The sequence below is a fragment of the Lutra lutra genome, chromosome 1, assembly GCF_902655055.1.
Source record: "Lutra lutra chromosome 1, mLutLut1.2, whole genome shotgun sequence".
Lineage (NCBI taxonomy): Eukaryota > Metazoa > Chordata > Mammalia > Carnivora > Mustelidae > Lutra > Lutra lutra.
In genome coordinates, this window is record NC_062278.1 from 119618509 (window position 1) to 119644563 (window position 26055).

The 26055-nt window shown below is 38.8% G+C and overlaps 1 protein-coding gene across 2 annotated transcripts in view; it reads left to right on the forward strand.

Annotated features, from left to right (window-relative positions):
* The window catches only part of PCYT1A (phosphate cytidylyltransferase 1A, choline), a 50106-nt gene extending 24598 nt beyond the window's left edge, over positions 1 to 25508 (forward strand). For both annotated transcript variants that reach the window (XM_047734195.1, XM_047734202.1), the window contains exons 3-9: positions 10160 to 10259; positions 14168 to 14284; positions 15501 to 15652; positions 17579 to 17657; positions 18724 to 18866; positions 20333 to 20521; positions 21405 to 25508. In XM_047734195.1, the coding sequence (XP_047590151.1) occupies positions 10160 to 10259; positions 14168 to 14284; positions 15501 to 15652; positions 17579 to 17657; positions 18724 to 18866; positions 20333 to 20521; positions 21405 to 21611 (987 nt within the window). In that variant the 3' untranslated portion in view covers positions 21612 to 25508. The remainder of the gene's footprint in view (positions 1 to 10159; positions 10260 to 14167; positions 14285 to 15500; positions 15653 to 17578; positions 17658 to 18723; positions 18867 to 20332; positions 20522 to 21404) is intronic.
* Positions 25509 to 26055: the final 547 nt, after the last annotated feature.

The window sequence follows — 26055 nt, forward strand, 5'->3', positions numbered from 1 at the left end:
GAATAGTGAGTTAATATATATGCAGACATAATCAGGAAAAAGTTTCTATGAAAGCAATATTGTATTCAGAAAATCATTCATAATTTGGAGATGGTGATTATTAATTGTTATAATAGCATTAGTTATAATTTGTATAGAATTAGAAACGATATGGCATCTAGAATCTAATCTCTTAGATTAATACAATTTAGTTAATTTTGTTGGCATAATGAAACCTGTGTGCCATAGAATGGGAGAGAAAATGAGCTCACATTGATGATGACCTAAATTTGTTGAGTGCCACTATATGTGAAACATTGCGCTAGTTGCTTTACATATGCTCTTTTATTTAATCCTTGTAGCCACCTTGTGGGGCAGGTATTATATTCCATTTAAGAGAAAATGAAAGCTGTGATTTCACAGCTATTAAGTGATGGAGTCAGGATTTTTTTTTTTTTGAAAGAGTTTATTTATTTATTATGTCACAGAGAGAGAAAGAGAGAGAGTCCACAAGCAGGGGGAACAGCAGGCTCCCCACTGAGCAAGGAGCCCGATGTGGGTCTCAATCCCAGGACCCTGGGATCATGACCTGAGCTGAAGGCAGACGTTTAACCTACTGAGCCGCCCAGGCATGCCTAGAGTTGGGATTTAGATCTAAGTTTTTTCAAGTTCTAAATCCATGCCCTTTCACTTATGCTTCATGATCAGATAGTTGAATGACTTGAAAATAATATGCTGTAGGATTCCATTAAGGTTAAAATGAAGGAGGTGTGTTTTAGGAGAATAAAGGTAGAAATACTTAGTCCTACTTTTATAAGGCTTACTTTCTAGAGACACTGTTTTTAGACAGATATTTTTAGAAATACTATTCATTCTAACTGGAGGCAATTCTGGAGAGAGAGATTTTGCTGATCTGTTGTAGTTGAAGAACTTTAGGTTTCATTTTCTATACTTAGGAAGAATTGAAATCCCAGCCAGGAGAGGGATACCTGCATTTGCTTTCTGCCTTGGTACATACACAGTATACAGGGAAGATTGAAGAAACAGTTGTAAAAGGATGCTTTTTTTTTTAAAGATTTTATTTTATTTGTTTTAAAGAGAGAAAGAGAAGGAACGTGGGTATGCTTGAGTGGGGGGAGGGGCAGAGAGAGAGGGAGAAAGAGAATCCCAAGCAGAACTCTGTGCTGACCATGGAGCCTGACACAGGGCTTGATCCCAGGACCCTGAGATCATAACCTGAGCTGAAATCAAGAGTTGGACACTTAATTGACAGCTACCCAGGTACCTTGAAATATAGGATATTTTAATGTATCTTTTTAAATTGAGATTAAATTAATATAACATAAAATTCACTGTTTAAACCATTAAAAAAATGTGCAATTCATTGGTTTTTTTAGTGTATTCACAATGTTATGCAACCATCACCACTATCTAATTCCAGAACATTTTCATCACCACAAATAGAAGCCCCATATCTATTAGCAATCACCTCCCCATCCCCTCAGCCTATTCCCTGGCAACCACTAATCTACTTTTCTCTAGGTCTTTGTCTATTTTGGACATTTCATATAAATGGAATCTTAAAGTATGTGGCCTTTTTTATCTGGCTTCTTATATTTAACATTGTTTTTAAGGTCCATCCAGGTGGTAGCATGTATTAATGCTGCACTCCTTTTTATATTACACATAGACATACCATTTTGTTTATCCATTCATCAGTTGATGCACATTTGGATTGTTTCCACTTTTTGGCTATTGTAAATAATGCTTTCATGAACATTATTCATGTATAGGTTTATGTGTGTGTGTGTGTGTGTGTGTGTGCCTGTGTGTGTGTGTGTTTCAGGGGCACCTGGCTGGCCCAGTCAGTCTCACAGCACTGTGTGATTTTTGATCTTGAGGTCCTGAATTCAAGCCCCATGTTGGGCGTAGAGCCTACTTTAAAGAATAATAATAAAATAAAATATTTGTTTTCATCCTTTTGGTTATATACCCAGGAGTATAATTTCTGGATCATATGGTATTCTGTGTTTAACACTTTGAAGAACTGTTTTCCAGAGTTGGGCACCAGTTTACATTCATAGCAGCAGTGTGTGAAGGTTCCGGTTTCTCCACATTCTTGCCATCACGGTTATTGCCAGTGTTTTTGCTCATAGCCATCCTAGTGGGTGTGAAGTGGTATCATTGTGGTTTTCATTTGCATTTCCATGATGACTAACATTGTTGAGCATCTTTCCATGGGTTTTTTGGGCATTCGTATATCTTCTTTGGAGAAATGTCTAGATCCTTTTGCCTTTTCTTCACTTCCCACTTCTGCCTCCCTTCCATTTTCAATGGCCTAACTATAGATTTTTCAGTTTCTCTTCCTAGACCTGTTAACTTGACCTTCTCTAGATTAATGTTTCTAGCTTGATCTGGGCTTGGTAAAGTGCTCAATAGTTCCATTAGTCATTTATTGATCCTCTGGTACATTTCCCACAATAGCTATTCCACATATTTTCTACCTTCCTCAAGCTTTCAGTCTCATTCCAACCTCCCTATTTTTTTTTCATTATTAATTTTATTTTTTATAAACATATAATATATTTTTATCCCCAGGGGTACAGGTCTGTGAATCACCAGGTTTACACATTTCACAGCACTCACCATAGCACATACCCTCCCCAGTGTCCATAATCCCACCCCCCTCCCAAATCCCCTCCCCCCATCAACCCTCAGTTTGTTTTGTGAGATTAAGAGTCACTTATGGTTTGTCTCCCTCCCAATTCCATCTTGTTTCATTTACTCTTCTCCTACCCCCTTAACCCCCCATGTTACATCTCCTATCCCTCATATCAGGGAGATCATATGATAGTTGTCTTTCTCCGATTGACTTATTTCGCTAAGCATGATACCCTCTAGTTCCATCCACGTCGTCGCAAATGGCAAGATTTCATTTCTTTTGATGGCTGCATAGTATTCCATTGTGTATATATACCACATCTTCTTTATCCATTCGTCTGTTGATGGACATCCAGGTTCTTTCCATAGTTTGGCTATTGTGGACATTGCTGCTATAAACATTCGGGTGCACGTGCCCCTTCGGATCACTACATTTGTATCTTTAGGGTAAATACCCAGCCGTGCAATTGCTGGGTCATAGGGTAGTTCTATTTTCAACATTTTGAGGAACCTCCATGCTGTTTTCCAGAGTGGTTGCACCAGCTTGCATTCCCACCAACAGTGTAGGAGGGTTCCCCTTTCTCCGCATCCTCGCCAGCATCTGTCATTTCCTGACTTGTTAATTTTAGCCATTCTGACTGGTGTGAGGTGATATCTCATTGTGGTTTTGATTTGTATTTCCCTGATGCCGAGTGATGTGGAGCACTTTTTCATGTGTCTGTTGGCCATCTGGATGTCTTCTTTGCAGAAATGTCTGTTCATGTCCTCTGCCCATTTCTTGATTGGATTATTTGTTCTTTGGGTATTGAGTTTGCTAAGTTCTTTATAGATTTTGGACACTAGCCCTTTATCTGATATGTCATTTGCAAATATCTTCTCCCATTCTGTCAGTTGTCTTTTGGTTTTATTAACTGTTTCCTTTGCTGTCCAAAAGCTTTTGATCTTGATAAAATCCCAATAGTTCATTTTTGCCCTTGCTTCCCTTGCTTTTGGCGATGTTCCTAGGAAGATGTTGCTGCGGCTGAGGTCGAAGAGGTTGTTGCCTGTGTTCTCCTCAAGGATTTTGATGGATTCCTTTCTCACATTGAGATCCTTCATCCATTTTGAGTCTATTTTCGTGTGTGGTGTAAGGAAATGATCCAATTTCATTTTTCTGCATGTGGCTGTCCAATTTTCCCAACACCATTTATTGAAGAGGCTGTCTTTTTTCCATTGGACATTCTTTCCTGCTTTGTCGAAGATGAGTTGACCATAGAGTTGAGGGTCTATTTCTGGGCTCTCTATTCTGTTCCATTGATCTATGTGTCTGTTTTTGTGCCAGTACCATGCTGTCTTGATGATGACAGCTTTGTAATAGAGCTTGAAGTCCGGAATTGTGATGCCACCAACTTTGGCTTTCTTTTTCAATATTGCTTTGGCTATTCGAGGTCTTTTCTGGTTCCATATAAATTTTAGGATTATTTGTTCCATTTCTTTGAAAAAAAATGGATGGTACTTTGATAGGAATTGCATTAAATGTGTAGATTGCTTTAGGTAGCATAGACATCTTCACAATATTTATTCTTCCAATCCAGGAGCATGGAACATTTTTCCATTTCTTTGTGTCTTCCTCAATTTCTTTCATGAGTACTTTATAGTTTTCTGTGTATAGATTCTTAGTCTCTTTGGTTAGGTTTATTCCTAGGTATCTTATAGTTTTGGGTGCAATTGTAAATGGGATGGACTCCTTAATTTCTCTTTCTTCTGTCTTGTTGTTGGTGTAGAGAAATGCAACTGATTTCTGTGCATTGATTTTATATCCTGACACTTTACTGAATTCCTGTACAAGTTCTAGCAGTTTTGGAGTGGAGTCTTTTGGGTTTTCCACATATAGTATCATATCATCTGCGAAGAGTGATAGTTTGACTTCTTCTTTGCCGATTTGGATGCCTTTAATTTCCTTTTGTTGTCTGATTGCTGAGGCTAGGACTTCTAGTACTATGTTGAATAGCAGTGGTGATAACGGACATCCCTGCCATGTTCCTGACCTTAGCGCAAAAGCTTTCAGTTTTTCTCCATTGAGAATGATATTTGCGGTGGGTTTTTCATAGATGGCTTTGATAATATTGAGGTATGTGCCCTCTATCCCTACACTTTGAAGAGTTTTGATCAGGAAGGGATGCTGTACTTTGTCAAATGCTTTTTCAGCATCTATGGAGAGTATCATATGGTTCTTGTTCTTTCTTTTATTAATGTGTTGTATCACATTGATTGATTTGCGGATGTTGAACCAGCCTTGCAGCCCTGGAATAAATCCCACTTGGTCGTGGTGAATAATCCTTTTAATGTACTGTTGAATCCTATTGGCTAGTATTTTGGCGAGAATTTTTGTTCTGTGTTCATCTGTGTTCATCAAGGATATTGGTCTGTAGTTCTCTTTTTTGATGTCAACCTCCCTATTTTTTAAAGAACACTTCGTGTCCTTCTTACTGTACCAGTTGAGGACATCAGATAGAAATTTGTGTGTCTTTCCTCTTTACATCTAACATTGTCCTTTTATCACCTTCCTTTCTGTTTTTAGAAAAGGATGAAACTTCTTATTTCTAAAGCTAGTACTTTCCCCCCTGCTTTCCTTTGAAGCCATTCTGTACCATTTCTCTAGACTCTTCTGTTTTTCCTTCTCCAGTATTTTCAGTCTCTGGCTTCTTTTCCTCTGTCTTGGATATATATGTACAGATGTCCTTAACTTAAAAAAAAGTCACTTGATCTTTCTGTCTCCTCTAGGTACCTTTCAGTTTTTCTCATTCCTTTTATAGATACACATATCTAATGAGAGATTATTACTACTTTTTTCCTTTTCTTCCAGTTTTCTTAAAGGCACTGGTGTTCTTTTATTAATATATTCTAGAAGGTCTCTAATAGTCATTTGAATCAACAAATTCAAAGACTTATCTCAGTTGTCATTTTCTTTGATCTCAACTCCTTTTTTAAAAAACATCCCCATTCCTGCTACTATACTACTGGTACTACAATCTTATTTTCAGTTCAAAAATTCATTGTAAATGCCTCTTTTTTCTTGTGACAATATTTTTTCTTTTTACCATATTCTACCCATTCTTTCTTTATAAAGTCTGCCACCCTTTGTACTCCCACTGCAACATTAATGGAAAAATCTGTAAGTCTATTTTCTTCTCCCTATAATAACCTCTGAACTGGTCTCTTTTTTTTTTTTTTTTTTTTTTTTTGTTAAAAAATTATTATTTATTTGACAGAGATCACAAGTAGGCAGAAAGGCAGGCAGAGAGAGGGGAAGGGAAGCAGGCTCCCCACTGAGCAGAGAGCCCAATGCAGGGCTCAATCCCAGGACCCTGGGATCATGACCTGAGCTGAAGGCAGAGGCTTTAACCCACTGAGCCACCCAGGCGTCCCTGAACTGATCTCTTTCTCAGTATGCAAGATAACTAGTGGTGTCCTAGTAAACTGGCTCACAACAGGGGAAAAAGCCCTCTGATATGTAGCATTTGCTGATTTCTGTGGCTGAGATCAGATTACCAGTGATTTAATAACTGGCCCACAAAATTCCTGAATATTTAACAACCAACTCCAGTACACCACTGGTAATAACTTTAAGAGACACAGTAAAGCTTGTCTTTGATCTATACATACTATTGTTAATAAACACTTTTTTTCTATTTGTTTTATAGATTTTTACCTGTTTTTATATATAAATATATATAAACTATTGATATAATTCATATACAATTATAATGCACATACCCATTTAAAGTGTGCAAGGAATGGTTTTTAGAATATTCAGAGTGGACAACCGTCATATAATCTATTTTAGAACATTTCTGTCACCCCAGAGAGAAGCCTAGTACCCATTAGCAGTCACTCTCCCTTTCTCCCTAATCCTCCAAGCCCTGTATAACTACTAATTTACTTTCTGTATAAATTTTTTTATTCTAGACATTATATATAAATGGAATCATACAATAAGTGGTATTTTGTGGCGAGCTTCTTTCACTTAGCATAATGTTTTCAAGATTTCAGGATTCCTGTTGTAGCATGTATCAGTACTACATTCCTTTTTATGCCCAAATGTCCTTTGTTGCTTGAGGTAATAACTTACATATAGTAGAGTGCACAAACCTTAAGTGTACAGCTCAATATGTTTTTACATATATATATATGCAGATATACACACACACACACACACGTAATCACCAGTATTCCCAGAAGACTCTCACATCCCTGCTTGTCAGTATCCACTTTATCTAAATTTCCTCCTTTTCCTGTGGCTTCCTAGTCATTATAGATTAGCTTCACCTGTTTTTGACTTTATATAGATAGAATCATAAATTATGTATTATTTTGTGAATAGCATATGCTTTTTTTTTTTAAGATTTTACTTATTTATTTGACAGACAGAGATCACAAGTAGGCAGAGAGACAGGCAGAGAGAGGAAGAAGCAGGCTCCCCACTGAGCAGAGAGCCCAATGTGGGGCTCCATTGCAGGACTCTGGGATCATGACCTGAGCTGAAAGCAGAGGCTTTAACCCACTGAGCCAACCAGGTGCCCCAGCATATGCTTTTAGAAACACAAATTACTGTTAAGCAACTCTTTGAGTACTAACTTCTAGAGGATAAATTGTCTTCTTTAAGCTGTAGAGAAATCTGTGTTAACTACAGAAAATTGTATATTTGGGTCATTGGTCTATTCTTATCTCCTTTAAAAAATGTTCTTAAAAAGGATAGCACACATATGTACCCATGTCCCCTAAAAATGAATGCTTTATCTTTATAGCTTTAGCATATCTTTTTTTTTTTTGACACCGAGCGAGAGATCACAAATAGGCAGAGAGGCAGGCAGAGAGAGAGAGGGAAGCAGGCTCCCCGCAGAGCAGAGAGCCCGATGCGGGGCTCCACAGGACCCCAAGATCATGACCTGAGCTGAAGGCAGAGGCTTAACCCACTGAACCACCCAGGCGCCCCAGCTTTAGCATATCTTTTGTTTTTTTTTTTTTTAAGATTCCATCTATTCATTTCACAGAGAGAGATCACAAGCAGGCAGAGAGGCAGGCAGAGAGAGAGATAGAGGAGGAAGCAGGTTCTCCGCTGAGCAGAGAGCTCGACGCCGGACTCGATCCCAGGACCCTGAGATCATGACCCAAGCCGAAGGCAGAGGCTTAACCCACTGAGCCACCCAGGCGCCCCAGCTTTAGCATATCTTAAACTAAGCTAATTATAGAAGTGATTTGTAAAAAGAAACTTTTTTTAAAGATTTATTTATTTTTAGAGAGAGAGCAAACATACAGTGGGGAGGGGCAGAGGAAGAGGAGGAGAGAGAATCTTAAGCAGGCTTCCTGCTTACAATCCTGAGATCATGACCTGAGCTGAAATCAAGAGTTGGACACCTAACCAACTGAGCCGCCCAGGTGCCTCAAAAAGAAATGCATTTTAATTTTAAAAGTTAGTCTTAAAGGATGCCACCTGGGTGTCTCAGTCAGTTGAGCATCCAACTCTTAGTTTCTCTTAGGTTATGATCTCATGGTGAACCCTGAGTCAGGCTCTGTACCCAGGGTGGGAGTCTGCTTGAGGATTCTACCCTTCTGCCTCTCCCTCTACTCATTCTCTCTCAAATAAATAAAAATCTAAAACCTAATTATAAAAAGTCCATCCTTATCTGAAAACAAAACGAAACAATGTCTTCCCAGTCCCTGGATTCAGCCCAATCATGATGTAATCTATTTAGAATTTAAAATTCTAAGCCAACATTACTATAGCCCAACAGATAAAGGAATGTTATAAACAACTGAATGCCAAAAAAAATTGACAATTTAAATAAAATAGACATTCCTAGGAAGAGACAAATTATCAAGACTAACCCAAAATGAAATAGAAAATCTGAATGGACTTATACCAAGTTAAAAAAAAAAAATTGAATTAATTTTTAAAAATCTTCCCACAAAGACAAGACCAGTCCCAGCTGCTTGATTGATCAATTCTTCCAAATATTTAAGGAAGAAATAGTTTCCTATTCTTAACAGTTTCAGAAAATAGAGAATGCTTTCTATCCCATTTTATGAAACCAAACATCAAACCCAGGGGAGAAAAAAAGCACAAAAAAAGGAAACCATAGTTAAAAATTTCTCATGAACTTACATGCAAAAATCCTTAACAATATATTAACAAATCTAGGAAGATATAAAAAGATTTATATAGTATGACCAAGGGGGATTTCACTCTGGAATGCAAGGTTGGTTTGACATCCTAAAATCAATTAATCTAATACACCATAAGTAACAAAAGACAAAACCAGAATTTGATTGTTTCAGTAATGCAGAAAAAGCATGTGACAAAATCCAACACCTATTTATTATAAAAACTCTCAACAAATTGCAAAAAGGAGGGCAATTCCTCAGTTGATAAATGGCATCCACAAAAAAACCTACAGTTAACTTAATATTTAATGGTAAAAGATTGCATACTTCACCCCTAAGATATTTGTCCTATTACTTTTGTTCACCATTATGCTAGAGATTCCACCTAAGGCAATAAGGGATAATAAAAAGGAAATTAAAGGCATCCAGATTGGAAAGAAGTAGAACATCTTTAGTCATAGATGACATGATCTCATATGTAGAAAATCCTAAGGAATCTACCAAAGTGCTTCAACTAATAATTGAGTTTAGCAAAGTCACAGGGCCACAATCAATATACAAAAATCATCTGAAATTATACACACAGACACATTTGCATTTATAAATCAATTTGCATTTTTATATACTAGCAAGGAACAATCCAAAAATAAAGTTAAGAAAAACAATTCTCTTCACAATAGCAACAAATAGAATAAAATACTTAAGAGTATTAACAAAAACTCTTAAGTAAGACTTTCCTCTGTAGAGGAAAGAGCATTCCTGCATTCTTATTTCAGCTTTGCCTCTAAGTAATTGCATATAATTCATATAATTTCTTTGAACCTTGTTTTCCTCATCTTTAAATTGAGAATTATTGTACTTCTTGCCTCACAGGGCTGTTGTGAGCATTAGAACATACTTACAGTGTAAAGCATTATACAGTGATAATCACAATTGATAAAGCATACAGGAGCTATTTGCCTAGCCAGTCCCCTTGTTGAAATCCCATAGTTGAAAATGTGCTTAAGAACTTTGGCAGTTTCATCACATAGAACAGGGTCATGTATTCTGCCAGACAGCGGAGGAGCCGTTATTTAGGACCCAGTTAGTTGGGACTGTGCCTAGTTTTCCCAGGCACCTCGCTCAATATTACCCTGAAATCACCAGTAAGACATTTATCTTTCATATCATGATTTACTGTTTTACCCATTTGGTAAAAGGTTGCAACTTTCACTTGGCATTTTGAAATGCCTTTTTTTTCTTTTGTTACATGATTTAGGAGGAATTTAATCACCAGTATATTGAATAACTGGTTTTTCTTTAAAGCTGCCATTTTTGGGGTATTTCAGTCTGTACCATCAAACTTAACTTTGTTTTCCTTCACTTTCCTCTTAAGGGCTTACAGCAGCCAGCTCCTTTTTCTGATGAAATTGAGGTCGACTTTAGTAAGCCCTATGTCAGGGTAACTATGGAAGAAGCCAGCAGAGGAACTCCTTGTAAGTAAATGCTTAATTATAGTGTTGTTTTACTCTTGTTTTTAACTCTTACTACTCCCCTTGAGTAATAAGCAGGCCAATGGGGTAGGGTAAAATGACAACAGAATGGTGTAGTGGCAGTAGGTCAAATTTCAAAATGCCATCAAACAGTTCAAGGATCACATTCAGATGTGATAGTAGACCTGTTGAAGGCAAGATATTTTCATGTTCTCTCTGATAACACACATTCAGAATGTGGTACCTCACTCAGATCTGATCACATTAGCTATATTACCCAGCTTGTTGCTAATCTGTCCACAAACCACCTGTGGTACATAAAATGTTTGTGTGTGCGTGTGTACTATTCCCAAGTTTTGAAGCTTACAATTAACAAGCACCAACTAATTTAATTTTTAACAATTTTAGAATAGAATTTTATAAGTCATTTTTTTCAGATTATCTACTTTATCATCTCTTCATTGTACACATGAAGAAATTGAAGTCCACAGAAACTAAGAAGTGAAAGTTCTCCTATAGTAAAACAAATAATTAGTGATAGAACTGAAACTAAAGCCCAAGTTGTTCCATCTTTGTGTTCTTTTCACCCTGGAGTGATGCTGCTCTTTGTAGACATTAGTTAGAAATAATAGAAGGCTATTGGCAATCTGATTGCATTTTAGGTGGAAAAAAGAATCACAAATTAGCCTATAAAGTTTGCCGGTCTGATTTGGTCTCTAGTTGTCTCCTATATAGCATTCCATCTGTTCAGTCTTATATGAAATAACCACATGACTATTCATGCCAGTGTTGGACAAGGAGTAAACCAATAAAGAATCTACACATGCCACAATTAATGAATTTTAAAACAATAACTAGTACAAGGGGGCATCCTTCCCCACCACATACCATGTTTTCACTAGGGAGGTTAAGGGAATACAAGAAAGAAGTTGGTATAATCTAGGAGAAAACTCACTACCCAGAGAAAAAACAAATATGGCTGAAGAGATGAAAAGCTTATTTCTTTTGTAAGATGAAAGAAAAAAGTCAGCAGTATGTTTTCTAGGAGAAAGAGGGAAAAAGGCAAAGTCTGAAGGGCAGTGGAATGTGTCAGAACAGAAGTTTCGGTGATAGGTATTTGAGAGGATATATCAAAAGATGGATATATCAAAAATATATTAAAAATTGAAACACAGGTCGGTTCTGCCTAAAGGAGAACATGTATTTATTTAGCCAACAGTGATGCAAGGACTATAATTTATAATACAAATCAGGACCATTTTGAAAGTGAAAGGGGGTTGCTCTTAATAATATGCTGAGACAACATATGAATCAGGATTTGGTCATCCTGGTCAGTAGACACTTGGTAAATGAATAACCTGTGCTTTGTTCCCGCATTTTCTCATTCAATGGTGGTCTCTTCTGGCCATTTGGTTACTGTATTAGTCTGGGTTTGCCAAAGACTTGGGGGGTAAGTCATGGGGAATTGAGAGTTTAGGAGGCTGGGAAACACTGAAGAGGGCAAGAAGCACATCTGGAGTTTGGTCTGAGAAAGGGTTCAGTGGTGACTTGGCTTGATAACCATATGATTAACTCTGGCAAACAGCCAGTTGATCAGCAGCATTCTTTACTATTTCCACCATCCTGGAAATATGTTTATGGAGCTAAATCCCCCTCAACTTGCTTTGCCCAGCTGTACGCTAATGTCAAAGAAACAACAAATATTCTTAATTTTTGTATTCTGTGCTTTGTTAATTACTTCATGGTTATGATTTCTAGGATGTAGAAGACATTATGCTCCTCAGATTGTGTTTTCTTTTGCTTTGTTTTATGGATGAAGAAACTGAGTCTTAAAAAGGTTAACATTACAGAGGAGGGATGCTGGTAGTTAAGTTGGAGCTCTAATTTTTCTGACTCTTAAATCTATTATATTATTTGTTTTTCATTGTATTGGCATATCTATTTTATTTAAAAATTTTATTTCCTGTATTATAAAATCAGTACATTCCCATGGCCTAACATTCATAAAGTACAAACAGGGCACAGAATGAAATGTCTTCCTATTACCACTATCTCACAGCCACCCAGTATCCCTCCCTCCCACCCTTTTAGTGGGTGTATCATGGTACATTCAGTCCTTCCATTGAAATTTGGGCTGTTTCCAAACTTTTATTATTACAAACTATGCTGCATTGAGTAACATACATATTTACAAATCTATCTGTGAAATAAGTTTCTAGAATTGGAATAGCTGGGCCGTTGTAGGAGATAAGAAAACATCTGATGACTTTAGGTGCTTTCCAGAAAAAAAGTGTAAAAGCATTTATTTGTCTTTTAATAGATATTGTCTAATTGCCTTTTTAAAAAATATTTTATTTATTTATTTGGGAGAGAGCATGCATATACTGTGCACATGCACAAGTAGGGGAAGGGAGAAGCAGACTCCTGCTGAGGCATCCCTCTAATTGCCCTTAAAATTTTTGTACCAATTTATATTTCTATCACCAGTGTATAATTTCTCAGTTTAAAAGCTACTTATTTATGGATAAAGCTATCTGGAAAGAAATGTCCACAAACCTGAGAACCAGTTTTCTCCTCTTTGTTTCATTGTCCTCAAGGAGGAAGATGTGTCTTACCCCTCCCTTCGGTATGGTATATCTGATGAGTCTTCCCTTCTTTCCCAGAATGATATAGCTGTTCCTAATGTTATTTTCTGCTTCTATAGCAGTTAAGAGTTAAATACTCTTCTTTTATTCACATGTGGGAATATGTTCCTAGGACTTGTTAGATTTATTATTTGAAGCATAAGGAACTGGTAATGTCAATTCCATTCTCAGTGTGTGTGGTATTAGTCTGTACCTCCAAGAAGTCATTTCTTGGCTTTTCTTTCATAGTCCACTACTACTAATAAATTGACAATCTGGTCTCTGTTATTCTCACTAATGGAGAAAAAAGGAAAAGCACTAATACAAAGTCCTGTAGGATTTATATTTGACTTCCAAATACTTAGTATATCTCCCTCTACTGAGAAAGTGTAATATCATGCTCTCTGTCAGGGAGAAATACTTGAAGGAATCCCATCTGTTATCACAGAGTGGGTATTGAGGGTGACTAGGACTGAGAAGCCATAAATTGGTAACTGATACATACCTTCACCCCTTTCACCTTCTTTGTCTCACCCCTATGGATCACTTCTTACTACTGGGCAATTGGAAGGAGGTTTATTTTCAAAGCAAAGCTTAGTTATTAGTAATCAAGCAGCCTGAAAATGAGAGAACAAGCAAGAGAACACAAATGGCAGAGGGAGAGAGAGAAGCAGACTCCCCGCTGGGCAGAGCCTGATTCGGGGCTCAATCCTAGGACCCTAAGATCATGACCTGAGCAGAAAACACACACTTAACTGACTGAGCCACCCAGCCACCCCTTCCCATTTACTTCTTTTTTTTTTTTTTTTAGATTTTATTTATTTATTTGACAGAGATCACAAGTAGACAGACAGGCAGGCAGAGAGAGAGAAGGAAGCAGGCTCCCTGCTGAGCAGAGAGCCCGATGTGGGGCTCGATCCCAGGACTTTGGGATCATAACCTGAGCCGAAGGCAGAGGCTTTAACCCACTGAGCCACCCAGGCGCCCCCCCCATTTACTTCTAAAATAACTTCAAGAAAAAGCAATCATGAAATCCAGTTCCATGAACAGTTTGATGAAATCAGACTAACAGAGTCAATGGATGTGATGTCAAAAGTGTCTTTGGAGCCAAAGAAGTCTGTGATATTATTCCTCACAACCCCAACCCACCCTTCCATTAGAGTGAATATCCAGAGAGCACCTTGAGAGAGGGATATGCAAAGATGGAACACAGTGTCATTTCCATTTGTCAAATATGAGGTATTGAATCAGTGTGTTTTTGTGATAAATTCTTTCCTTTGGATTTAGGTGATCGGCCTGTGAGAGTTTATGCTGATGGAATATTTGACTTATTTCACTGTGGTCATGCTCGGGCTCTGATGCAAGCAAAGAACCTTTTCCCTAATACATACCTCATTGTGGGAGGTAAGAAAACATCTGATGACTTTAGGTGCTTTCCAGAAAAAAAAAAATTATAGTAGCCTTTTTCTCCTATTGTGACATGAATACTGGCTCTTGTTTTTGTTTTTATTTATTTTTATTTTTTAAAAGATTATTTATTTATTTGACAGAAAGAAAGGTCACAAGTAGGCAGAGAGGCAGGCAGAGGGAGGGGGGAAGCCGGCTCCCTGCTGAGCAGGGAGCCCAATGCAGGGCTTGATTCCAAGACTGTAAGATCATGACCTGAGCCAAAGGCAGAGGCTTAACCCACTGAGCCACCCAGGGGCCCCTTGTTTTGGTTTTTAAATGAGAGATATGGAACAGCCTCTCTAAAACATGAAGTATATGAATTATATAAACCTGGTGAGAGAAGCTCCAAGCACTCTGACCTGAGAGGTCCAGTTTTTTTTTTTCTTTAAATTTTATTTTTTATAAACATATATTTTTTTATCCCCAGGGGTACAGGTCTGTGAATCGCCAGGTTTACGCACTTGAGAGGTCCAGTTTTTATCTCAGTGTTTTTAGCTGAGTTTCCGCAGTTTTGGGTGCAACAGTGACCCCTATGGCCTACTTAAGAACAGCATTTATTCTAGATTTCAGTTTGTCTTTTTTTTTTTTAAGATTTTATTTATTTATTTGAGAGCAAGTGTGTGGGAGGGGCGTGGGAGGTGGGTAAGCAGTGAGGGAGGGAGAAGGACAAGCAGCCTGTGCTGTGCATGGAGCCTGACACAGGGCTTGATCTCAGAACCCTGAGACCATGACCTAAGCTGAAACCAAGCATCAAATGCTCAGCTGACTGAGCTACCCAGGCAGCCCTGTTTATCATTTTGAATCAACTGAAGTGCAAAAGTCTGTTAAGCAAATGTTATGTGGTCTAATACAGTCTTATGAAAATACATGAAAACATTTTTAAAAACTTAAGTGATGCATAAATTCACAGGAGGTTAATTTCAAAGCCAAAGATTTTAGGCCCTTGTTTTATCTTCTCTCCAAAGTGTGAACATACTTTTTGTAAGTACTTGGTCCTGAAGGTATATCTTGGATTAGGAAAAGCATTGTTACTCAGATTGAGTTGGACCCAGGAAATTCTTCTCTGGTGGGAAGATTGGTTACAGTCATAGGAAATGGGAGAGGTTGGTGACTGAGGAATGGTTAAGCAAAGAGGACTTTGACTTACAACTCTATGGTGTGGTGAACTCAGTTTGCAGTGATGAGCTTACGCACAACTTCAAAGGCTTCACGGTGATGAATGAAAATGAGCGCTATGATGCAGTACAGCACTGCCGCTATGTGGATGAGGTGGTGAGGAATGCTCCCTGGACCTTGACACCAGAGTTCCTGGCAGAACACCGGGTAAGAAACTGAACACACGTCCCCATCCCTTGTTCTGGAATTCCCTCAACTATCAAGACTTCTGTGATTTGGGGTAGTTTTCCACTAGCCTTTTTTTACTTCTGTGCTCTATGTAAATTTCACACAGAGGAGATGACTGTGATATTACTACTAATAATGATCATCCCTGACATTTATATGGTGTTTGGTGGTTTATAAACACTTTTATATCCATTATATTTCATTTGCTCCCCAAAACAATCTTATTGGGTAGCTATTCTTTCTACTTTACATATGAGAATAGAGCCAGAGAGACCAAATAACCTGGTCCAGGATACACAGTAGCAGGGCTAGAAACTGAACTCTTCAGTGAAGTGATTTTTATACCCCCACACTATGAATGTGTCCATCCTCCTAACATACCAGTCCTATAGAATATACAGAGCCTGAGCTGTGCTCTCAGAGAGTTCCAGGAAACAAGATGGATAAACATAGAGTTCTCTTATATATTGACTTAAATCTAGTTTCATGGCTTTGATTTTGGGCTAGAAGTTGTATAGCATCAGAAACCAGGAGGTTTCTCATTTTTACTCATTGAGTTAATAGTATAAAACCCCTCACTCCTTTTAATTCTCATGTTAAAGAAACAGGTTTCCTCTAAAAGGTGGGAAGGTGAGAAGAGTTTATCAGGTCAGGTTGAGGTCCCCAAACTTGAGAAACCAGCAAGCATATTGTCAGTTCTCAGCAGGAGTATGTGGAATGTCAAAGGTGAGCTGTTCAGTGAGGCAGAAAGAACAAAAGTAGCCAAAGTGCTTTAAAACCAATACTTGGCGGTAGGCCTGAAGCTAAAGGGTATCTGTTAAAACTGTTTGGGATTAGGACAGACCTTTCATAGTTCTCTAGCTTTTATATATCAATACTTGCGAGCCAGTGATACTAAAGGTGGTGAATAAGATTATTTTCAGCAACCAGAGCCAGGCAGGCTCAGGCAGAAGAGGTTAGAGGAACTTTTAACTTCCCTTTTCTCTTTGTTAGCAGTGAATCCTCAGCCAGCAGTCTTACTTGGCCACCATTCTTATTTTCACTTTGCAGCCTATCAATCCCTGACAAATTGTTCATAGGTAAGCAGGATGTTAGCTGAGAGTCTCTGACACAGTCCTGATAGGCATGCTTCACACTACTGGCTTCTGGGAATTAGGTATAGTCGTATTAGCAATTACATTAGTAAAGGGCATATGGCCTACGCAGGAATGACTAAATAAGTAAGGTTAGCATATCTCTCTGAAAGATTATTGATCCCATGCTATTGATCTCTTCTCACTGTTGCAAGAGGTATTGACAGTAGTAAAATGATAGAACCCAAGACCTAAATGTCTTTTATGGCTTTGAGTTTCACATTCCTCAGGAGTATAGATGTATCTGTTCTAGTAAAAGGGCTCTTGGTTGCTATTTTTATATTCCCACTCATCTCATGGTCTGAGAGAGAAACCAGCTAAGGAAGAAGTGACCTCTTTTGCATATTTTTAGAAACCTTATTTGACAATCTTTATAGACCCAGGAGGATGGGGAGATTTCCTCAGCTCCAGTCACTAACACACCAGCAAATCCTCCAGTCATGTTTACTACAGCATGGTGACTGGTGTGCAGTGTAAGGGTAGCTCTTCCAGTAGACCAGGAGAATTAGCTAAAAAAAAAAAAAAAGGAACTGGTCAACTTCATATTTATGAGTGATAAATAGATAAAAAAAAAATTAAATTGTGTGGCTTATGAATGAATCACAGAATTTATGAAGCTAGGCAAAGAGAGATAAAGAAAAAAAGTCCACTTGAGGCCTGGCCTCTCCTTGTCCTTTATTCTGAATCTGGGAGAGTATTTTCTGGGGAAATATTTACTGGTTCTTTCTGATGTCATTGATCCTCAGTTTTAAATGATGTTTCCTTATTTCAGATTGATTTTGTAGCCCATGATGACATCCCTTATTCTTCTGCTGGGAGCGATGATGTTTATAAGCACATCAAGGAAGCAGGTAAGTAAGCTGATCTACATCCTCACTTTATGAAGTCTCAGGCAGCAACAGAGAATCAATGACATTGCTACATTGCAAAGGAAAATTTATGCACTTAGAAATTCAATATCTACTTTCAATCACACTTCAGATAAGAGGTTTAGGTGAGCATAGCACGGATATCCATCAATTCGCAGTCTAAGCTTTTTTTTTTTTTTAAGATTTTATTTATTTATTTGACAGACAGAGATCACAGGTAGGCAGAGAGGTAGGCAGAGAGAGAGAGGAAGGGAAGCAGGCTCCCTGCCGAGCAGAGAGCCCGATGCGGGGCTTGATCACAGAACCCTGGGATCATGACCTGAGCCGAAGGCAGAGGCTTAACCCACTGAGCCACCCAGGTGCCCTTTTTTTAAGATTTTGTTTGTTTGGGGCGCCTGGGTGGCTCAGTGGGTTAAAGCCTCTGCCTTCGGCTCAGGTCAGGATTCCAGGGTCCTGGGACAGAGCCCCACGTCAGGCTCTTTGCTCAGTGGGGAGCCTGCTTCCTCCTCTCTCTGCCTGCCTCTCTGCCTACTTGTCATCTCTGTCTGTCAAATAAATAAATAAAATCTTAAAAAAAAAAAAACTTAAAAAAAAAAAGATTTTGTTTGTTTGTCCGAGAGAGAGAGAGAGCACTAGCAGGGGGAGCAGCCGGCAGAGGGAAAAGTAGGCTCCCCGCTGAGCAAGGAGCCCAATGTGGGACTTGATTCCAGGACCCTAGGATCATGACCCGAGCCAAAGGCAGAGGCTTAACAGACTGAGCCACCCAGGCGTCCCTAAGCATCTATTTTTGATACGTATTTTAATTTTAGGAAACTCCCAGGCCCATATATATATATATATATTTTTTTAATATTAGGGCCATCTAGATCTTCCTTTCTTTACCCCTAGCATTTGATTCAGTCTTCCTGCCGTATGTCAGTATCTCCAGACTTCACTTAGTAATAGAAGATCATTTTTTGAGAAAAAGAATGTTGCTCCTGATTTCCATCTAGTCCTATGGCCTGAGTTAACCAGAATGTCACAGTGTATGTGTGTGTTCTTGGATTAGGTATGTTTGCACCAACACAGAGGACAGAAGGTATCTCCACATCAGACATCATCACCCGAATTGTCCGGGACTATGATGTGTATGCCAGACGGAATCTACAGAGGGGCTACACGGCAAAGGAGCTCAATGTCAGCTTTATCAACGTGAGTTCCAGCTTCATCCCAGAGTTCCCTGGCCCTGTAGGACACACATTTACCTCCTACCTCATCTGAGCTAAAGTTGCTTTTCTGTTTGTTGTAACCGTCACCTCCAAAATTCAATGAGTGCCTCTTTGCTGATTACACTGTGCTGAGCTTTACAAAGAGATTAAAACAGAGGCATTCTCTGCCTTTATGGTCTAGTATCAGTCAACACATTGATATAAAAATACACAGCCAATTAAATAAGAATATGTTACTTAACGTAGTATAGTATTTGTATCAAATATATTTAAAACTGCAGTTCATACCTTTTTTTTTTTTTTTTGTAATTGGTTGGTCTTTGGAAAACTTATTGAAAGCTATGGATCCTCTCCCCGTGTGGGTGGATAGTGGCACACACAACATTTTGCATGCAATTTCTCAGGGCATGTGGACCTCAGTTTTAAAATTTGATTTATGAAAGCATAGTTTATCTTAGCTTAATATTACCTTTTAGAAACAAACTGCTATATATTTTGTATATAAATTGTATCTTAATAAAGTTGATTTTAAAAGAAGAAAGCTGCTAACTATATCTTCTGTACAAGTAGTTTACCGTGCTCCCTTACCTGCTGCCAGTTGTGTGAATAATGAATAGGTGAAATGGCTTCATCAGGTATATTTAGCTTTGCAGATAAACCCTAGCTCTTGTTAACCACCTACTACAGAATCTTCTTCAGGTGTTTAAAAATACTAAACATATTCTTGTTCCCCTTTATGATCTGGAAATTATGAAAACACTTTTCCTTTGACTAAACCTCCCCCGATCCATACCATTTTCCCTTCTGTTTAGGGAAGCTGGTAGGACCATAGTGTGTCTTCATTTTGCAGATGAGCAAACAGACCTCTAAATACTAAAAAATAGAACAAAAAGCTCTTCTAAAATCATAGAATAAGCCAGTGATAGCAGGAAAACATCAATACCATAAACAAATTAAGTAAAAGATCCACTACTTCAACCTATGAGAGTTGTCTTATTCTTGGCAATATTGTGCAGTAATCCTATGGCTTCTTACATATCTTCATCTAGAATGGGGTTTGGGTTATGTTGGGCATGTTTATGTTCCAAGTTTATGTTTTTTTTAAAATTATTGTGTTGTTAGCCAACATATAGTACATCATTAGTTTTAATGTAGCCTTAAAAAATCTGACTTCATTTGGCTATATGCCCAATGGTTACTGAGCATACTCTATATTTTTAGTTTAATCCAGGCATCTGTAACATTTGAATTATCACACTTTCATATAAGGTGACCATCCAGAGTATATTTAATCTGTTACTATGCTAGAGAAACAGGAGATTAGGGTGAAGTGAAATTCTGATGACTGGAAATCGTGTCAGTAACGTGCTGAAACTTTTTTTTTCTTCTCCCTTTGGAATGGAGGTCAGAGTGAGTATTATTTCTTAAAATAATTATTTCTTTACTTAGGAGAAGAAATACCACTTGCAGGAGCGGGTTGACAAAGTAAAGAAGAAAGTGAAAGACGTGGAAGAAAAGTCAAAAGAATTTGTTCAGAAGGTGGAGGAAAAAAGCATTGATCTCATTCAGAAATGGGAGGAGAAATCCCGAGAATTCATTGGAAGTTTCCTGGAAATGTTTGGTCCAGAAGGAGCCCTGGTATGTTCTTTCCTGGTGGACAGTTTAGGGAATTTCAGGAAAATTTAGGTAATTTTCATGCTGTGTGAAGAATTAGAGCATTATAGAAAGGGACATCAACATTAAGTAGTTATCTAATCTGTTCCTGATCCTGGGCAGAACTATATTTCAACTGTCCCCCAAAAGTTGTTTAAACTCATTACAGAAAGAGGTTACACATTCTCCTAAATAATATTGCCAGCTCTCTGTCAACCTCCAAATCTGGTGATAAGCAAGTGACCTTGCCCAGTTTGCTTTTATATTATAGTTTTAGATAAAAAGGAAAGGAAAGAACGAAGAACAGTAGAAAGAAAGCTGCGTCCAGTACAAACAGCTGCTGCAGAGCTGCTGGGTGAGGTGAGAGTTCTGTCCTTGAGGAGTAACAAGGTCTCTTTAAGCCAAATAGAAGGTGAGTGTAGTTATTTAGCAGGTGAGCCTTAGGATATCAAGAAGCATCTAACTGTGAAAGTATTTGATACCAGAACAGATTATTTAGGGAGAATATAGAATTTCCTTTTCAGAGAGCTTTCAAACTAGGATAGGTACCCTTTTGTCTGAGTGAGTTCCTTTGTTTTTGCCTGGAGCCTAGACTCTGGACCAAGTAGCCATTTAAGAATTCCTTTGACATAGTCATCGAGAATTGGGTGACTGTGGATAACAGGTAGGAACCCTTAGATAAGAAGCATAACATGGACTATTTTAGGGAGGAAATTGCTTAAAATTTTAGATGTATCCCTCCCCTAGCGTATTTGATCACTTTTGGCATTGCACAGGGCACTCATGATAATTTAAAGTCTCAGATCCTCCAGTGGTGATTTAGTAGGATCCCTAGGTTTCTTCTAATTCTTCCTTTTGGTCTCCCCAGAAACATATGCTGAAAGAGGGTAAAGGCCGGATGCTGCAGGCCATCAGTCCAAAGCAGAGTCCCAGCAGCAGCCCTACTCGGGAACGCTCCCCATCCCCGTCTTTCCGATGGCCCTTCTCTGGCAAGACTTCCCCGCCTTCCTCCCCAGCAAACCTCTCCAGGCACAAGGCTGCAGCTTATGATATCAGTGAGGATGAAGAAGACTAAGTTTTCATCCCTTCTTTCCTGTCCCCTCCCTCTGTCCCATCACCTTCAGAAGCTCTCTGTTGAATTTCGAATTGTGATTCTGACACTAAACCTAAGGACAGCTACAAAGGAAAGAAAGTTGGGGCAGGAGGACCTAGGATGGGATCAGACAGCCTATTCTCCAGGAGACATCACCCATCCACACCAAGAAGGAGGCTGACTGCACCTCAGAAACCTGTTCTGCATCCATATACCCTCCCTACAGACTTTGCTTTACTGTTTATGTTCATGTGATTTTGACAGGGAAATTGTCATTTTTATTAATTTTTTAAAAATTAGTCTTTCAAATGTTGTAAGTAGAACTAATTTTTTGCCCCTGAGGAGTGGGCAGAAGGAAGTGGTATATTACTCAGAGGCCTTTTCCTCCTGATACACTATAGTGTTTGCCTTCTGTTCTGAGGCAGAGTGGCTTGCCAAGTCTTTCAAGCAATGAGCCATGCTGATGAGTGATTTCAGGGGGCAGGGGAAATAGCATAATTTTGGTGTCCTTAACAAAAAAGCTAAAAGCTAAGTAAACTCAGTCACAAATCCCCTAAATGTACTGCTGGCACATGTGTCAATGTGGCTGGCTGTGAGAAGAAGGAGATCTGACCCTAACTTTCTTACTCCCTGAGGAGTTTCTTGTTGGACCCAATGGGGTCCATGGAAGACACTGATGGGGATGGAACCAGACCACATGGCATCAGCTATGGTTTTCCTGCTGTGTTCATCTTCTCAGAAAACTCTCACCCAATTATTTGGGAGCTCTCGTCAATCTCTTTCCTACAGTCTACCTTCAAAGGCAGGAACACGTCCAGATTTATTGTGATTGGGGAGGAGAGTGGGACAATACTCAATCCTATACAGGGTCAGGTTAGGTTAATTTTCCCATCTGTGAGTAAGTTCCTGGCCCTGCTATTTCGTGCTTATTACCTAGCTTTTTACAGAGGATACTTTATAAATGTCTGCAGTTTGAACATGATCTGTTAATCCATGTTGCTCAAAGCCATACTGAATATTTAGAGAGATTTGCACAGAATTTAAACACAAAAGCATAAAGAAACACCCCCCCCCTTCCTAAAGCCTTATCTTGAACTCTGTCCTTCTTAAGAATGTTCTTGACTGGAACTAATGCTCCAGGTAGTGTTTCTTTTCCTCTGAGAGTTGCAGCTGGTTGGGACTTCCCTCCGCTGCCCCTCCAGCAGACCACAGAAGATTACAAGAAAATGGCAGGTTCTCTCCTTTTCCCAGGTGTGCCTGGTGGTTATGGTCCCACTGCTCCCGTTAGGTTGCCCAGGAGGATTCACCACTTATATCCCACATCAGAGATGCTGAAGCTTAACACTTGCAGTTGAGCATGAGCTCATTTTAAGCCTCTAGCATTGGGCCCTTACATTACTGAGGAGACCATCATCTTCAGTAATCCTGTAGCTGGGTTCAGGGGAAAATTGCTTATGTCCAGGCCCCACCCTGTCACTCATAAATACCCCTTGTGGGGGTGGAGTTTTGGTGTTTTCAGCTAAGAAAACCACATTTTATCTTTGCTTTCCCCAGTGCTAGGGCTGTGAGCATCTCATAGTCTCCTCCCTAAATATTTTCTGGTAAAACTTGCTCTTCTGCCTGAGGATCAGGCTAGAATCACTGCCTGCTTGCACAGCAGGACTGCCTGGTTTCTTATAACTCCTGATCACCCAGAGAGACAGAGTATAGCAGAGTAGAGACACAAAGAGGGAAATCTCTTATTGTCATGATGGCTTACAAAACTACATTTCTGACTCTTCTCATGAAGTGCTATTTTTGCTATCAGATATGGTTTACATGAGCTTTGGCTTGGAATCCTTTTTTTACAACAGTACAAGTTCTTGTTTTCCTCCATTAACAAGCTTCATAGGATCACGTATTTTAACTTTTCTGCTTTAGTCTTCCCTCTTTGGGAATTTTGCCTACTTCTGTCTTATTTTCCTTGGTACAGAAAGATAATGAAATCACTGAAGGTCACCTACCTATTCCTCAAGGTACATATTGACCAAGTGTATCTGGCAAGGGAGATGCTCAGAATGTGGTTTTGCACCCTGTGTGTCACTCCTCTCAAGTATACTGTCGGGGATCTCTTCCTCTGCTCTGTCAGTGGGCTACTTTTGGCATTCCCTGCCCTTGGAATATAACCGCTCTGCTGGTAAGTTCTCTGAGACTGCCAGGTCCGGCATATGCACATGTGCTTGGAAAGCCCTCTCACCCCTTTTGACGAGCCTCTCTGGCCTCAGTCTCCTAACACTAGTGCATCTTGAAGTAATTTTGACTTGAAGATGAAAATTTATGGTTGTGGCATATTAGCTACTTTGGGGTAAATGGGATCCTAGGTGCTGGACAAGGATGGGTGGAGGGAAGAAGCTGTCGGGATGATGTATTATTTGATCATTTGTGCCTAATTAAATGAAGTTAGTGGTTTGCCTACCATGACCATGCCTGTGATCTGTAAATCTGCTATTATTAATTTTAATATGAACTGTTAAGATTGATTTCTAATATTAATATTATTATCTATTTCCCTGAATCCCACACACAAAGCAATAAGCCAAATGTAGCAGAAGTGGGAGAGCCTTAAACACTGGTTGGCTTCAGAGCCCAGTCTGTAAGACGGAAGAACGGAGACATTCCATGCTCCTCAGAATGCTGAGGAGGTGCTACTTTAGTTATCTTGGGATGTCTGGGCAGAAAGTTTGCTCTTTTCATACACTAGACTCGGTAGCAGTAAGGAGGAGAGGTTGAAACTTTCGAGGAGTAGAAACAGATCCTTTGTACTACTGCCACCGTTTCTGACAATTAGAGCCAAAGAGCATTATTTCGCTAAGGGTTGGGTAAGAAGTTGGGGATATGAGGACGTTGAAGATCCTAAATAAGAAAAAATATGAAGGAGGTCAAGAGAACTTTTGACTTTATCTGATTGCCGATAACGCAGCACCTGAGTTAGATTTTTCTTATTTTACTTGTGACCACACAACTGGTCAGGCAGCCTCTGGATATTCTCCCTGTGATGATTCTTCACAGTGCTTTGGTTTCTCTGGATTATCTTAATCTGTGGGTAACTTTTGTTATTCTGGAGCTCATTGCCTTTCTGACCCTGTTTTAGATTTATCTAAAATCTTTCCAAATCGATTATATTTTGCTGCTTTTCTTTAATTCCCTAAAAGCCATAGCTTCTACATTTTCTGTCAGCACACCCTTTCACCAGAAGTTGAACTAATAACAGGTAGGGAAAAAAAGCTCCCTTAATAATGGTTTTAACTAATGGTATTTTTTTTAAGCTTACCAATATAAGTATTTTTAAAGGTTGTATTTTTCAAAGTCATACAATGATGTTCTTGTTTTCTCTCATAGAATAAATTGTCATGGGATAAAGAGTGGTCCCTAGCTTCTATTTTTCCAAATAAGTAGAACATATTCTTGGGATTATATTATTAAATGTTAATTTTCTCTAAAAGAAAGAGGGAAGATTTTCTGTCTGCCAAAGTTTTATGTTAATACTCAGATTGGGGTAGAAAACAAAGCGCTAGGTTTAACACTAGGATGACTCAGGTTGTGTTCCTTTAGGTTTAAAGAGAGCTTTCCCACCCTTCTTCGGGGGGCACTGACTATTTTAAACACAGAGACTTGATTGGTTGGGTTGCTTTGTAGGGAGGATCCTGAAAAGAAAAAGGTGGAAGAAACACTAGCTTTGGTATGAATGTTAGTCCCATCTGCAGTGCCAGCATCCACAGGGTGTTTTCCTCAATCGGTGTTCAATATATTGTTTTCCTATGTGAGTGTTATTGATTTGTTCCAGTTATTTGGGCCTTTGTCATTTAGCCAAATAAAGGCAAAGTGGTTTTACCTAATGTACCATTTCTTGTGTTTATGACCTGGTATACATGTGTATAAGATGTTTTATTTATTTGGGACTTTTACCTAAACCCGCAGTTCTTTTGCTTTTGCATCCTAATTTGTCTCCTCAAAATTGTTCCATGACCATATTCTGAGGGAAATCCTTTTGCAGCTTTGCATAGAAGGCTCAAAAAGCCATTGGCCCTCTAAGGGAGGCTGATCCAGATCTATGAGGTCTAATGTCATCAGTGCCCTAATGACACATCTATAAGGGAGAGAATACCTTCCATCTGATCTTCAGAAGCCTGGTTTCTTCTGAGACTTCAGGTTTGTACTATTTTTGCCTGGTTGAGTTCCTTTTTTGTTGTTGTTGTTGTTGTTGACATACCATGTTACATTAGTTTCAGGTGTACAGCTTAGTGGCTTGGCAAGTTTATACACTATGCTTTGTTCACCACAAGTATTGCTACCATCTGTCCCATTACATTGCTATTACAATATCATTCACTGTACTCCTTTTTTTTTTTTTTAAGATTTTATTTATTTATTTGAGAGAGAGAGTGAG